The 14,002-nt window shown below is 50.6% G+C and overlaps 5 protein-coding genes; 2 read left to right on the top strand and 3 right to left on the bottom strand.

The window, feature by feature from the left end:
- Positions 1-825: 825 nt before the first annotated feature.
- Positions 826-1,437, bottom strand: RCC_03152 (related to DUF1168 domain protein; the record flags this gene model as incomplete). The annotated part of the gene is made up of 1 exon (XM_023768443.1): positions 826-1,437. One exon carries the CDS (start codon positions 1,435-1,437, stop codon positions 826-828), a length of 612 nt encoding a protein of 203 aa, XP_023624211.1.
- A 798-nt stretch (positions 1,438-2,235) lies between these two features.
- On the top strand, positions 2,236-3,799 carry RCC_03151 (related to transcription factor Ask10p; the record flags this gene model as incomplete). XM_023768442.1 has 2 exons in its annotated part: positions 2,236-2,272; positions 2,424-3,799. The coding sequence occupies 2 exons, from the start codon at positions 2,236-2,238 to the stop codon at positions 3,797-3,799; spliced, it is 1,413 nt and encodes a 470-aa protein (XP_023624210.1).
- A 447-nt stretch (positions 3,800-4,246) lies between these two features.
- On the bottom strand, positions 4,247-4,519 carry RCC_03150 (uncharacterized protein; the record flags this gene model as incomplete). XM_023768441.1 has 2 exons in its annotated part: positions 4,247-4,261; positions 4,337-4,519. The coding sequence occupies 2 exons, from the start codon at positions 4,517-4,519 to the stop codon at positions 4,247-4,249; spliced, it is 198 nt and encodes a 65-aa protein (XP_023624209.1).
- A 2,591-nt stretch (positions 4,520-7,110) lies between these two features.
- RCC_03149 (uncharacterized protein) lies at positions 7,111-8,931 on the top strand (the record flags this gene model as incomplete). The annotated part of the gene is made up of 1 exon (XM_023768440.1): positions 7,111-8,931. One exon carries the CDS (start codon positions 7,111-7,113, stop codon positions 8,929-8,931), a length of 1,821 nt encoding a protein of 606 aa, XP_023624208.1.
- Positions 8,932-9,080: 149 nt separating this feature from the next.
- On the bottom strand, positions 9,081-10,477 carry RCC_03148 (related to oxidoreductase, 2OG-Fe(II) oxygenase family; the record flags this gene model as incomplete). XM_023768439.1 has 7 exons in its annotated part: positions 9,081-9,327; positions 9,377-9,466; positions 9,516-9,865; positions 9,921-9,963; position 10,023; positions 10,076-10,107; positions 10,164-10,477. 7 exons carry the CDS (start codon positions 10,475-10,477, stop codon positions 9,081-9,083), a joined length of 1,077 nt encoding a protein of 358 aa, XP_023624207.1.
- Between the last annotated feature and the right edge of the window lie 3,525 nt (positions 10,478-14,002).

Below are 14,002 nucleotides of genomic sequence, written 5' to 3'. Positions count from 1 at the left end.
AATCGCCAGGGTGAAAGCCAGATCAAGTGGAAGGCAATGTCATGTGGTTGCAGATATGCTCTGCGCGTGGTGGCATTAGTCGCTGGTGGAGTCATGCACGTGCACGCATGATTGTTGGCGCCTGTATTTCAAAAGCGCACGCCAATCGCAGACAAGCCGCGCAAAAAAAAGCTTGTTGTGCTGGGTGAATGCACTGAATGGTCCAGCTCGGTAACCTAGGTAGCCCTATCCTATCGCCAGCCCGGTCAGCCCTACCCTATAGTCAGCTAGGTCAGCCCTATTCTGTAATTTAGACCCACTGCACCCATGCTCCGCATAGGATCCGAACGCAACGTAGACAAAATTCCAAGGAATTCGCGACGCTTGCAATCAGGAGCAATTGAAATGGCCATTCCTTAGCTGGGCGCGATCGATCCGTGTCGGGGGGCATGTGGATCGAAGGACTGCATGGCACGAGCGTCGATCGAACAAATCTCTGTCAGGTATCTTGGAAGGCGTGAGTGACACGAGCAGCAATGAAAGTAGCACTAGACGCGAAGCTCCACTACCAATGTAGTTTTAGGAACCGCTTTTCTTTTTGGCTCGAAAGGCGATGTCCTCGGGTTCGAAATAACGTACGTCTCGAAGCACCAAGCAATGTTTGGATGGAGGGTAGAGGAGCGACTCCATATATTTCAGGTCCATTGTGTGTTGAAATGGAAGAGTGGATTGGAGAGCTCTACGCAGGATCGGCAGATATCGATTGCTCATCACGACTGCGTGGTTGCCGCCCTCGAGCAGTACACAGTCGACCAGCATCGCTCCAGATGCTCGTGGACGTCCTCTTCAATCGTCGTCGTGAATGGTAATGCCAGCTTCCTCTTGAATAGCCTGCCCATCTTCCTCTTCGGCGGCACCACCATCCGTCTTCGCAGGGGTCTTTGCTGGCGCCCACTTTTTCTTCACAGCCGTTCCGTTCTCCTTGGTGACCTCGCCATCCACATCCATCCCATCAGCGCCGCCAGTCTTCTTTTTCGCCTGCCTCTGCTTTGCCTTTTCGCGCTTCGCCCGGTTCTTGCTGAGTTTCTCTTCGTCCCGACGCTCGCGCTCCTCCTTGCGCTGTTGAAACTCCTTCTCTGCCTCCTCGGCCTTGACCTCTTCGTCCATGGTGCGCAAGCGCTCGTACTCGCGACGTCTGCTGGCTTTGTACACGTGAAATTCTCCGCTACCTGCACCTGCCGAAGAGCCTTGCACGTTGGCAACTACCTCTGGTGGCGCCATCAGCGGCCTCTCGCGCGGTCCCAACGCCACGCCATTGTCGATGCGATCGGGATTCGCGAACAACGCCTCAACTTGCGCCGACTGCTGTGWCGAAGGAGTGAGCGCGCGCTTTTTGGTCGGCCGCTGGGAACGATTCGAGACGGACGTCGGCACCGACTCCGGAATGTTTTCCGACATTTTTGGAGATGGAGGGTGATGTGATGCCGCTGGGTGACAAAGGATGATAAAGTGAAGGGTTTAAGGTTGGACGCTGGCCGATTACGCTTCAGCCAGAAAAGTGAGCAAACTCCGGAATGGTGATGGTGATGGTGATCCCACCTGCACCCGTTGTGCTCGAGATTTGAGAATTTTGAGAATTTGCGATGGACATGAATCCTCGATGTAGAGGACAGAACCAGGACAGTACAGTTACAGCAGAGGCGCCAGGCAGGCGTGCTTTGCTTTACCTTACCTTCTCTCCGATCCCTGGATAAGGTATTGAAGGTACGGTAACCTTAGACTCCGCCATTTCCCGGCCGTGCACCCTCCCTCAAGGCTCACGCAGGAGATGCGCCCGCCAAGCTGCGTCATTTCACTGACTCTCCGAAAGTATCTCTGCCCAAGCCGGTTTACATCAGAGACACAGACCGCAGGCTAACCAGGCCATCGTCTCTTGTTGCGTGCGTGTTGGGTCGTGGAAGGCATTCATAGGTGCGATCGCAATGCATATGGCTATGCCAATCGTGTGGAGAAACCTGCCGTGATGATGAGCGGCCGAGGGGGCACGCCAGGCAGCCCAGGGTTTGATCAGGTTTCGAAGAGCCTGGCCTGGACTTGGACMTTCGATTGAGCCATGCCGTCATCTCTCTTGCTGCCAATACCGCGAGTATAAAGTATGTAGTCTAGTAAGGGAGCGGCATCAATCTTGACATATAACTACAAATCCGCCCTGGAAATTCCCTTCAACCCAACTCTACCCAACAATATTGAATTTGCATGTGCTTGAAGTTCAAGAGAAATCTCTCGCCAAACAGTGAGTGGAGTACCTAACCTAACCCCCTCCCCACCTACCTTATCCATCCATGCAATGGACGTCATCGACTCCATCGACCCCTTCTCCACCCGATCCCACCCTCTCCCACTCCACAACACCAACCTTGAAACTGACCACCATCCCTGAGCAGATCACAAAATGTCGTCTGCCGTCTCCCCCACCACGCCTTCGGGCACATTGCCCACTCGCACCCTCACCGACGAGGCAGTGCCCGACGAGGATAGCAGCGAAGTCAGCAAGCTGTTCCACGAGCGTTTGGATGCATGGAGACATGCATGTGCATACCTCGAGGACTATGTCGAGGCCACGGAGAAGCTGCAGCATTCCACTGCAAAGGACTACGACAAKGTGCTGAAGACGGTGAACAGCCCCTTGAAGGAGGGTCACCACTTTGATCAGTCCCTGGGCGGTGTAGCGGGCTTGTTCGACAACATCCGCACCAACACCCAGGGCATGCAAAACAGCCACAATGAGACTGCCAAGACTCTCAAGGGCTCCGTTCTGCCTATTTTCAGCCGTTTGCACACCGAGATCAAGAACAAGACCAAGGAGCTGAACAAGGGTGTCGGCAAGCAGTCCAAGGTGGTCGACAAGGCTCGAAACGCGTCCCAGAAGCACATTGAGTTGCTAGGCCAGCATACGGCGGCTTCGGAGACCTCGTCCGCAACCATCAAGGCCACGGAAGACCCGTACCTGCTTCAGCGCCAAGTCTACCACCGCCTGAACAAGCAGGTACTCGAGGAAAACAACAACCGCGATGACATGATCTCCATCCAGAACAACTTCTCCCAGTTCGAAACGCACGTCATTCAGACGTTCCAACAAGGAATCGCCCAATTCAACCAAGTCATTGCCGGACAAGCTGAGCAGTCTCGCACCATGTATGGTGATATCGCCGGCAATGCGCAGCGCATGCCAGCCGACTTTGAGTGGAACAACTTTGTGAAGAGACACGCTCATATCCTCATTGACCCCAGCGCTGGCAAGCGCTCTGTCGAGAGCATCGCGTTTGCCAACCAGGACCACAAATCCACTCGCCCGCTCATTGCCGGATCCCTGGAACGCAAGACCGGAATCATGAAGAAGTACGACGCGGGTTTCTATGTGGTCACCCCGGCCAAATACCTCCATGAGTTCAAGACGGACGATGATTTTGCCAAAGACCCAACCCCTGAAAACAGCCTGTACCTTCCAGACTGCATGATTGGCGCCGTAGATGGCGTCAAGTTCAACGTCCGCGGAAAGGATGCCAGCGGAGGCGCCATGGCGACGAAGCTCGCGAGGACTCACGAGTTTGCATTCAAGGCCCACACTCCAGACGATGCAAAGAAATGGCACACGATCATTTCTAGCGTCGCGGGTCAGACTACGCTCGAAAAGCCAGACAGCACCCCGAGCAGCCCGGTTGGAACCACTCCGGTAGCAGCTGCAACACCGGCGGCGCCTGTCGTTCATGTCGAGCCTGGCACCGTGGTTATGACTGACGGGGCCGCGAAGCCGATCTAAGCTTAGCAGGACAAAAGGATGAAGGATGAATGAAAGCAGAGACGAATCCGTTGGACGCACGGTTTTGATTGCAACAATACCCCTAATAATGTGGTCTGTGTTCGCTTCGCTGTGCCGTTCAATACGGGACGGTACAAGTACGGAGGATGGCGAGGTCACGGGCAAATGAGTTCTGATGAGGACGTTTGTTAGGCAAGAACCGGACTATTACGCATTAGATTTATGTGCACAGATATGCACATCTCATAATAACCTTTGCCCCCAGTCTAAAAGAGTTCTCTGTCGGTTCATGATTTTGAATACCACAAATCGGATTCATTCTCAGACTATGTGTTTCAGCGTGCGTACAAGACTAAGGTACCTAGTATGACCACAGCTTCACCATTCAAGATGTTTAGCCAAGTTGCGAGCCCTTTCGGTGAATTGTGCTCTTGAAGACAACTCGGTTCAATCGCAACGCATCTACAACGAAGTTTAGTAGATTTCCGGCGAAGCAACTCCATGGGCCACCCAAGGCCATCGAGGTACGTTACTTACAAAGCCAGGATCGCAGTCTGTAATGCACGCACCAGGCGTCGACGCCACTCTACCACCTTTGTTGCAACATTTTTCGAAGGTGCAGACGCGCTTCTGGTGAAGCTCAGCGGGCTGCATCATAATTGCAGCGAAAGTCATCTCGAGGCCGCCGAGGAGGGCGATGGCGATGGCAAAGAGCTTCATGTTGTTGTTGGTGTTGTTCGAGGTGTGTCGAGGCTACTGAGAGATCGTCAGCTTTCTGCTGTTTGTCAGGCGAAAGATGGAGCAGATGATACTGGATGTTGGCTTTGGAGAATGGTCGTTTGTGGTGAACCTTCTTGGRCAGATGATGATGATGATGGAGTAAGAATTGTCACCACCTACCTGCACGTCAAATATATATGAACCCAGCTGACTTGCCGCCGACGACAGTCTCCATGTCGTTCGACCATTCTAGCACGCGCCCTTTGGCTCAGGGACGGCGGACGTTCGGTCACCGTTTTTGCATAGTATTGCTCAATTTGCTATACAGCATCTTGGTGCATCGGAGTATTGCATGCTCCCACCTTCGAAGTTCAAACCAATGCTTTGCCCCGTACTGTAGATAGTGTGGGTGTAGTGCTACCTCTCCAGAGGGCTAATTCGAAGACCTGTACCTCTTTAACCCGGTACGGCCTCTTCGCGTATCGGAGTGGTAAAAGGGTATGATCCTAGTAGCCTCGACAAGGTCGTGTCGCTAACGGCAATCTCCGGAAGCAGTGCGTAGGAACGGGCAGGTTGTTAGCTGACGTCTTCTAGCGTTTTACCACTCCGATGCGCGAAGGGGCTGTAGAGGTTCAAGGCTGTTGTTCCCCTTCCAAAAAAGGTTGTCAAACCGGGGTTCCGTCGCCTGTATGAAGCCCCTTATAGACAGGTATCCTACAGATATCGGTAGACCTACTTGTTCGCTACGCTAACGGTCTGACCAGGTGGTACTGTGCTAGGAGCTGCTCCGTAAATCCAAATAGTACAAGTCAGAGCCTACGCCGATCCCATAGGATGCTATGGAAGTGTGTACAATCCTACTCGTGTATACGTGAATCGTCCGAGTTTTCCGCCTTGTATTTCATGGTTGTTAGAGGGATTACAAACCTCTTTTTCGCCTTGTGCAAGGAGCATTTGTCCATTCACAAGGCCACAATACAAAGTTTCAGTACGTACAGGGGTAGGAAGCCCGGCGACTAGGTAACCTGTACGCGGGAGAGTCATTCTATCAAAAGACCTTGCCGGTCAATTGATTAGACTTGATCCGGTAGAAGCTGGGTCTGACCGCCAAGGACTTTTGATACGCACCTCCGTATACCGCGAGGCATCAGACCTTCCCGGTAGTTTGGCTGTAGATTGGAAATCTGTTCCGTAGATTTAGAGCGAAGAAACGAGGACTGACCTTGGATGATTTGTACTGCTGCAGAGCATGCCGAACATGCGAACGGTTCTTAGAAAGCCAAACAAGAATGCCCCAACTAGAGTTTAGAGAAGCGTGTGCATCCAGCTCGACCACAGACAGCCTGGTCTGAGTAGCATTGTCTTCCACCCAACTGTCGACACTAGAGGCCGTGGCCTGCAGGTGTCGCTTCTAGGGAGAGCTGCTCCGGCATAATCGAGAATTAGCGAGGCGTGTATCGGCAGTTTGCCGCCAGCAAAGCTCTCAACAAGAGCACGGCATTGTCAAGACGACCTCATCTATGAGACGATCAAGGGCCAGTAAAGACGAAATCCAAGCCAACGGTATTGTCCACCCGAGATGAACGTCGGCTCTTGTGAGGAATCTCCGCGGGTGATCAGTGCCAGCAAACCACATGATACATTACCTCATACCAGTCCGCCAGGCAACCAGGTGGGTTTGAAAACCTCACCTGGCCCGCGCTCTCGGTCTCTAGATGCAGCCCACAGGCAACGGGTCTCATCGGCTGAGAACGCATGCCAGCGCCTCGGCGGGGCAATCAGTTGCTTGGCGCAATTTGTGCGGGAGCACGCAGCTACACACCTATCAAGCCAATCTTCGTAGTATCGGCTAGCCTCTCTTCTAGCTTGGCGTATTCCATACGGGATTCGGGGTGCTTGCATTTGCATGCCCCTTCATCGATTGTCCACTTGGTAGGCGCATGTGTTGATGGCAAATTCTCAAGCATCTCACAAGTTCGTAATGCTCTACTTGGATCTTCCGGTCGCGGTGAGCTGGGAAGGGCTGCAGAGGTGGGGATCATGCTCGGATGCCGTCTCATTGCCCATGCGTCTCCGCCTTCGATGACGACTTCATCTATTGGAATTCTCAAGTGCCATCATAGATATTCTGCGCGGAAAAGAGCTGTCGTTCGGCGACGAATGTGACATTCCCTGAGAAGTCGTCCTCGTACCGCAGTGTCCTCATTGACATTTATGGCCAGGCGAGGCGAGTTTCCGGACAGCGTCGATGCCAGTGGATTCAAGATGGTAGTTTCGTGCCCGATGTGAGTGAGAATGTAGACGAATATACAGTACGAAGTTGTGACAGCGCGACTTCCAGGTCCCACGCGCTTGGATGATGTTCCAACCTGGAAGGCTGAGGTGTTCCCCAAATTTGATCCCGGAACGAGCCGTACGAGCTTCGGAAAACCGGATTGGAGATCGCAGCTCGGACACAGGACAGGAGTCGATCCGATTGACGAGATCTTCAAAGACAAGTGGAGTGGAATGTAACATGTGATAAATCCGAGCAAAACAATTCTGGAGTATGACCGGCTCATAGCAGACATTGTCCGTAGGTATCACCCACCATGGGCGAGGAGGAGGAGAGCAACAATGCACATCCCGGGACTTMGGCCTCGACGCCAAACTCAACGAACGGTGCTGCCAGCGGAGTCAAGACGGCCAAGGACCGCAAATGTCCCTTCTGCGGCCAGGCATTCACATCATCGAGTCTTGGGCGGCATCTGGACCTCTACATCAAGCCGAAAAACCCCAAGCCGCCAGATGGCGTGCACGATGTCGTCGAGATCCGCAAGCTACGGGGCGGCATCACGCGCAGACAACCGCGGACGAGCCTGAGGGGTGCGGGCGGCAGCATCAGCAACAACGATCGGCAGGAGAGTGTCCTGAGCAGCGGTGACACGCCGGAGATGTCGGCGCGGACGTCCACCAGGACGGAATATCGACGCCCAGTTGTGGAGGTGGATGATGATACGCCCACCGCATCGCCGCGGAGCCCTCACAAGAGCCAAGCGCACAGGAGCGGCCTCGGCACTACAATCAACAGCGCCAACTGGCAGGCCACTGGTGTCATCAACAATCTTCCGCCCCGAGAGCCTTCGCGTAACACCACGCGGCCGGAAAGTGCCACGAGCGCGGGCCAGGCACAGCGTGTACACGATATGCGGCATGATGCAGGTGGAAACCGCTTCCAGAGACCCGAATACGAGAGTGAGGGCATGTGGAAGCTGCAGGAAGCTGCAGAGATGGGTCGTGCTGCGGAAATGGCACTGCGCGAGGTGTTGGGCAGTCTGGAGGCGGCACAGAAGGCGGTCACTCCTCAAAGACTGTACGAGGAGTTTGATTACTTCGGCTTGAACTTTCCAGGTCTCACGCTGGCAGTTCTACCTCCCCCCTCCACCCTATTCTCCCCGACGCCGTTTCCCTCTGCGGATTCGTGGACGCTCGAGCCTCCATCTCAGCGACAATTTGAGACCATGGGGCGCCTGTTGAACGAGCGTGTAATTAAACGTCGCAAAACGGAACACGTTGCTGACGCTTTAGCGTTCAAACATCACGCCCACCTCGCTGGCGCCTGGGAGCATTGGCAGGCCATGTCTGACCAAGATCGCGCAACTGCCTGGAACCTGGAGACATTGCGCACCATCAGTCGAGGTCAAGATCAACAGCACCAGCTTCGCTCTCAACTCGAGCGGTCGGAGCAGCGAGTGAGGCATCTCGAGACGGAATTCGACCGGCTCTCACGTTGCCAGCTTCCGCGGGAGTATCTAATGCATCCTCCCAACACGACGCCAATACCGACGAACATCATGAGGGAAGTCAAATCGAGCCAGTTCAAATCCGAAGTGGCGGCAATGGGCTATGACGCCGAAGCGATCCTGGGTAAGTGGAGGAGCAACATCCGCGCCACCACCAGGAAGGCCCACAACGTCTCCACGCAGAGCTCTACAAGTACCTCATCACAGCATTACACAAGGCAAAATCGGCTCACGGATGACATACTGATGAATGGGTCTGTTTGGGGTGTTGGAGGGCCGATGCCGCGGATGCCACCGGGCCAGTCTGACCGGCCGGAGATTCCGAATACAGTCTGCTACGAAACGCCACCAGAACCTGGTGCTGTGGTCGGTGCGGACAACGACGGAAGAAGTCCAGTAGATCTGGATGCCGATGGTGAGGAGGAAGAGATTCCCCCAGGGGCGCGAGGGTACGACGGGTATGACAATGCCCTCGTAAGGAGAGTAGGCGAGGGCCTTCACGGTGGTGCCAATGGGCTGAACTCGAACGGCAAGCGCGCGTTGGACCCGGTGTCGGCGAGCGGCCGGAGTGGTGGAGCGAAGCTCTACAAGGAGCAGCAGCATATCGAAGCCAACGGGCAGCCGGAGTGACAACCCGAGCAAGATGATAATGGACACTAGACATCGACATCCAGGCTTTTTACTACGAGCAAGCTCTCAGCCCATCGAATGTCAAGTACCATCTGTCTGCCTCGCATTTATTCTGTTGCCCATTTCATGTTCTCATCAACCCAAGTCGGTCACTTCTTGCGATTCAGCTTGATGCTCTGCTGCGAGATCCACTCCTTGGCGTTTATCCCCTCCTCATCCTCATCGCCAGCCGTTGGGATTCCATTCCCTTTCAACGTCTTCAAGCGACAGTCATCATTAGGACGAACAAAGTACACGATGCTGTATCTCGGCCACTTTCCTTGCTCACCCGGAGCAGGGGATACTCGATGACGACCAGAGCATAGCACGCCATTGGTGAACTTGACGGCCGCATCTCTACATTGGGTTAGCAGGCATTGAGGTAGCTGTGTTACGGCCTACACACCCAAGATTGATGATTGCACAACCTGGCTTAGGCTTCACCCACAGCCAATTGCCTGCCGAGTCGGCGGTATTCGAATCATCAAAAGACAGACTGGAACAGCTTAGTAACCATGTCAATCAAGCTCACTCGGCTGTCTTACTTTCCAACCTGCCGGTTTGGGGAAGACCAGACTTGCAGACCTCCCAACCAATTCATTAACACAGTAATCGATCCGAAATCCGTGTGTGAAGGAGTCTGGATCTCTGGCATTGCTGCATCTTTCCTGGGAGGACCTCGAGTCATGCGAATGTGGTCGCCTGCCCACTCCTCGAGCTTGTGGCGACTCGAGATCTCTTCCGGGTCTACTCCAAGTTTTTGGGCGAGAATGAGGAGGATTTGAAGGCCGATTGAGTGGGCTGCTTTCGAGTAGTCTGCGAAGAGCTCTTTGTTCTCCAGGACGGGCGATGGCCAGCTGCGGGTCATATTGTCGTTTGGGACTATCATTTCGTTCTTGGAGACACGTCAGTACGGTCTTGTATGGAATAAGGATAAGGAGCATTCACACCTTTGATATGTTGAAGAACTCTGCCGTGTCGGGAGTGGACTTGCTACATCAAGATGGGTATAATCAGTAGGGAACTACGTGTCTTCTCTTTGTAAGACGTACCCTAACAAGCACATTAGCAAATGTCTAGAAGTTGTATGCATCTTTATACGTACTATCCACCTGTGTAAGGCCGACCTTTTTGTACCTTGGAAGCAAGTCAGTGTTGCAGTCTCTGTCCATCTCGGTGGTATGGTAGCGTACCCAAAGAGGTCCTTGCCTGTCAATGAGTATTTCAACTTCTCCTCCACGGGCAGATCAAAGATCTGCTCTGCGACTCTCGCAACATCATCGGCTTTGCGGGATATCACATCGCCACGTGGTTCATCTTGGAGGTCCAAATAAAAGAAGCCCCAGTCTTTGCATGCTTCGAACATACGGTCTTGCTCGGTCACATCGCCGTCTTGAATCTTTTGGAGAGAAATTGTCTCGAGGGAAATGGTTGGAAATTCGTCATTCACTGGGAAAGGAGGGTAGACATTGGGTGTGAACTCCGAGGCGGTTTCTTTGTGAGGCATGACGATTTGTTGGTTTGTAGTGTTGAGATGAAGGTGGTAAAAGAGAGGAGAAAATGAGAAGCGAGATTTAGGTCGCAGATCTGACTGYTATAATGGGTTTGTCACCTCAAGAATAGCTAGCTACCTACTACCTATGATGTGGCAGATGATCTGGGGCGGTACTTTCAATCGTTCCGCTTGCTGCTGTACATGTACCTCTCGTCCTCTCATGCATGGGAACGAGTGCGGAGCATTTCCGAAGAATTCGCGCGGAAATCATGACGTCGAGTTCCGCCTTTGGAGCATGACATCCATGGGTGCGAACAGCAACCACGGCCAGGCAAGCTTGAAGCAGGCAGTTCGAGAATGGGAAGGTAGGTGGTACCTTAGATGTTTTTAGCCGCCCTTAGTCATGTCAACTACAAGGCAATAGATAGCGCTCTTTTCGGAACCTCCGTGTTGCCGTCGCCTTAGCAGTTATTTAATACGGCTAGTCTACCTCTTTTACTAAGTATTAAGCGGTTATAGCCGTATCGTATTACTATCGTATCGCTATCTAGTATATAGCGTAAATTAACGTGTTTTTTTATCGTCGGAGGAGCTAGAGGTATAGATTCGAGTAATAAGAATAATATTACGCTACTTTATCTTAATAAGGCTATAGTAAAGCCGCTACGTCGTCGCTATTACGCTCCGCTACCGTATTAGTAGAGGGGGTAGTCGATAGCGGACTAGCTAGACGAGTAGTTAGTAGAGTATATACGGTAGGTTATTAGTATTAGTATAAGGGATTAAGAAGCTCTAAAAGCTACCTTACTATTACCGCTTACTAACTATCGATAGCTTTATACGAGATAAAATTAACTAACTAGTTAATGCCTTTAGTATTTAGTTAATCGAATATAGAGCTCGTATTAAGCTAGATCTAGTAATAGCTCTATATATTATCCTTTACCGTATATACTTCCCTAGTAAATAGAACTCTATAACGAGAGATCTAGGCTTCTTAGGACCTTAGCTATCTATTACCTTTACGGATACTATATAGTATCTTATATTACGATATAAGAAGCTCCTTAACTAGCATCTACGGCTATAAAGCTACCGTAACTTAAAGGCCTTCGCTATAGCTACGTATCCTTTTACTACCGGATAGATATAAGGTTTTATCGATAGCTACTTTTAAGGATTCTATAAGCTTAGGAATAGATAGCGGAGCGTTTATTTAGGCTATTACGGAGGCTATAGATTAAAGTAGTAGGCTATAGTTATACTAGATAGAATTATCTTAAGCCTTAACGGCCCTTACCTTAGTACGGCGAACGATTAGTATATATTCTAATACTCTAGTATACGGAGGCGATTAAGGAGGATTATAATACGCTATAATAGGCCTAACCGTCGATTACTATATATAAGGGAGTTATAGATAGGGATAGATATATATACTAAATAGTAAGTTTATAGAGTTAATATTACTTAGAGAGCGGAGGGCTCTCGAGGTAGGGCTCTATATAGGAGCCTTCCGGCCTAATTCGGGCCTATATAGGCTTAGCGTCTTAGCCGAGCCCTTAAGTCTACGAACCGGCGGTATAGTTCCCTAACATTATCCCCCCCCCCCGGGATAGCCTATCCCTAGCGCTATTATTTAACTCGTTAGTAGATAGATGCTTAATCCGTAATTATATACGAGTACGCACGTATAAGGCTATTATAGGCCTAAATTAGGCCTCTATAACTTATGTTTTACTCGTAACGTATAGCGTAGCGGCTATACGAGGTAAACTTTCGCTATAGCCTCTATATTCGCTAATAAAACTTAAGCTTACTACCCTTATTTACTATTATCTAATTAACAACCTTTATCCTTAAATACTCGGTTTATCCTTCCCCTTACTACTAGCTAGTAAGTACTACCCTAATTCGGGTGTAAATTATTACTAATTATTAGTAGTATCGTCTATTAATCCGTATAGCTAAGGCCTTATAAGTACCGAACCTTTCGGAGCCGGCGTACCCGGTAGCGGTAGCGACGATCGTTATTCTCCGGGTCCGTAGAAGAGCGCGTTCGGTAATAAGAAAGGCGGTAGTATTAAATTAAAGAAGAAAGGTAAGAAAGCCTAACGCTTCGTCGACGCCGCTAGTCGCTTTATTTCGTAGGCTATTTATTCTACTTAGTAGGCTACGAACCGACCTAGTTCGACTCCGAATCGGCCCTTCGTTAGCCCTCTTTTAGAGGTGTTCCCTTCTAGTCGTCGGTCTCTATTACCCGATATTTCGATAGAGGATATAGTAGGTCCTCCTACGGCGCCTCGATTTTAGTATAAGCGTAATTTCTTACCGTAGTACGAGATACCTTCGCCTAGTTCGGGAGATATCTTCCGCGACTATATCTCTAACGGTAGCGTAGTAGCTCGGCCCCGATCCTCTACTAGATTAGGCCCGTTTTAGCCTCCTAGTCTTTACTCGAGCCCTCTATACGGGGGTTATATAGCGACGTATAGCGCGAATACCTCTAGTCGCGTCGAGCCTACCTCCGCTTATTCCGGTTTCCTAGGCGTTCCTTAGCCTACTAGTCGGGTATCTTATATACTATTATTAAGTAAGTAGTCGCTTTTTCGGGCCTAATTCTAGCCTATAAGCTAACTCTTTTAGGCTCCCTAATTAACTTAGATCCTAACGTTATATTAGAGTATAGCGTATTATCCGACGTCGAGATAACCGTCTCGGATAGGCCTATCGTCTAAGTACGTCGCCTACCTATACCTACTTAGCCTCGGCCTCGTACTCGCGAGCTATCCTATATAGAGTATCTACGCCGAAGCGGGCCTATAATATAGTATTTAAAGGCTAATAAATAGCTATCTTTTTAGGCGGATCCTTACGATATAACTAATAACTCGGATCGGAAGTATCCTATTTATACGAAGGCTAGGTTACCGTATATAAACGTAGGTCTAACTCTTCCCCGTTTTAGGCCTATCGCTAACTTTCTTAGGTGCCTAAGGAGGCCTTCCGCGCTATAAATATCGCCTACTACCTCCGCTATCGTACGGCGAGCTTATAGCGCCGGAGCGCTATTACTACTCGTACCGCGCTAGGCGAGTAAACTCTAACTATCGACTCTTTAGACGGTATAGGTAGGCTATACCCGGACGTAGTCCTTCTACGCTAGTATATCGAGGAGTAGCGTACCTACTATAGTCGTCTATATAAGCGTATCGTCGAGTTACTAAAGCGAGTATACGAGTTCGGATATATATTAGGTCCGATTTAGCCCTAATCGAGCTAATATTCCTAGCTTTAACCCTAAGAACCGTACTACTTATTAGAAAGTGCAGTTATAGAATAGCTATACATCTAATATAATAGAGAGCTAAGTAGCTACAAGGTTATATAACTCTATATAGGGTAAAATCTCTTCTTAGGAGATAGAGACACATCTCTAGATAATTAACAAAATTAACACATTAGTTCCTACTTTTAAGTACTGCCTATCGGAGATAGTAAGCTAGTTAAAGATTAAGATACTCTTTTACTCCACCC

The sequence above is a fragment of the Ramularia collo-cygni genome (genome assembly GCF_900074925.1).
Source record: "Ramularia collo-cygni strain URUG2 genome assembly, contig: RCC_scaffold04, whole genome shotgun sequence".
Lineage (NCBI taxonomy): Eukaryota > Fungi > Ascomycota > Dothideomycetes > Mycosphaerellales > Mycosphaerellaceae > Ramularia > Ramularia collo-cygni.
This window is presented reverse-complemented; position numbering and strand designations above follow the sequence as displayed.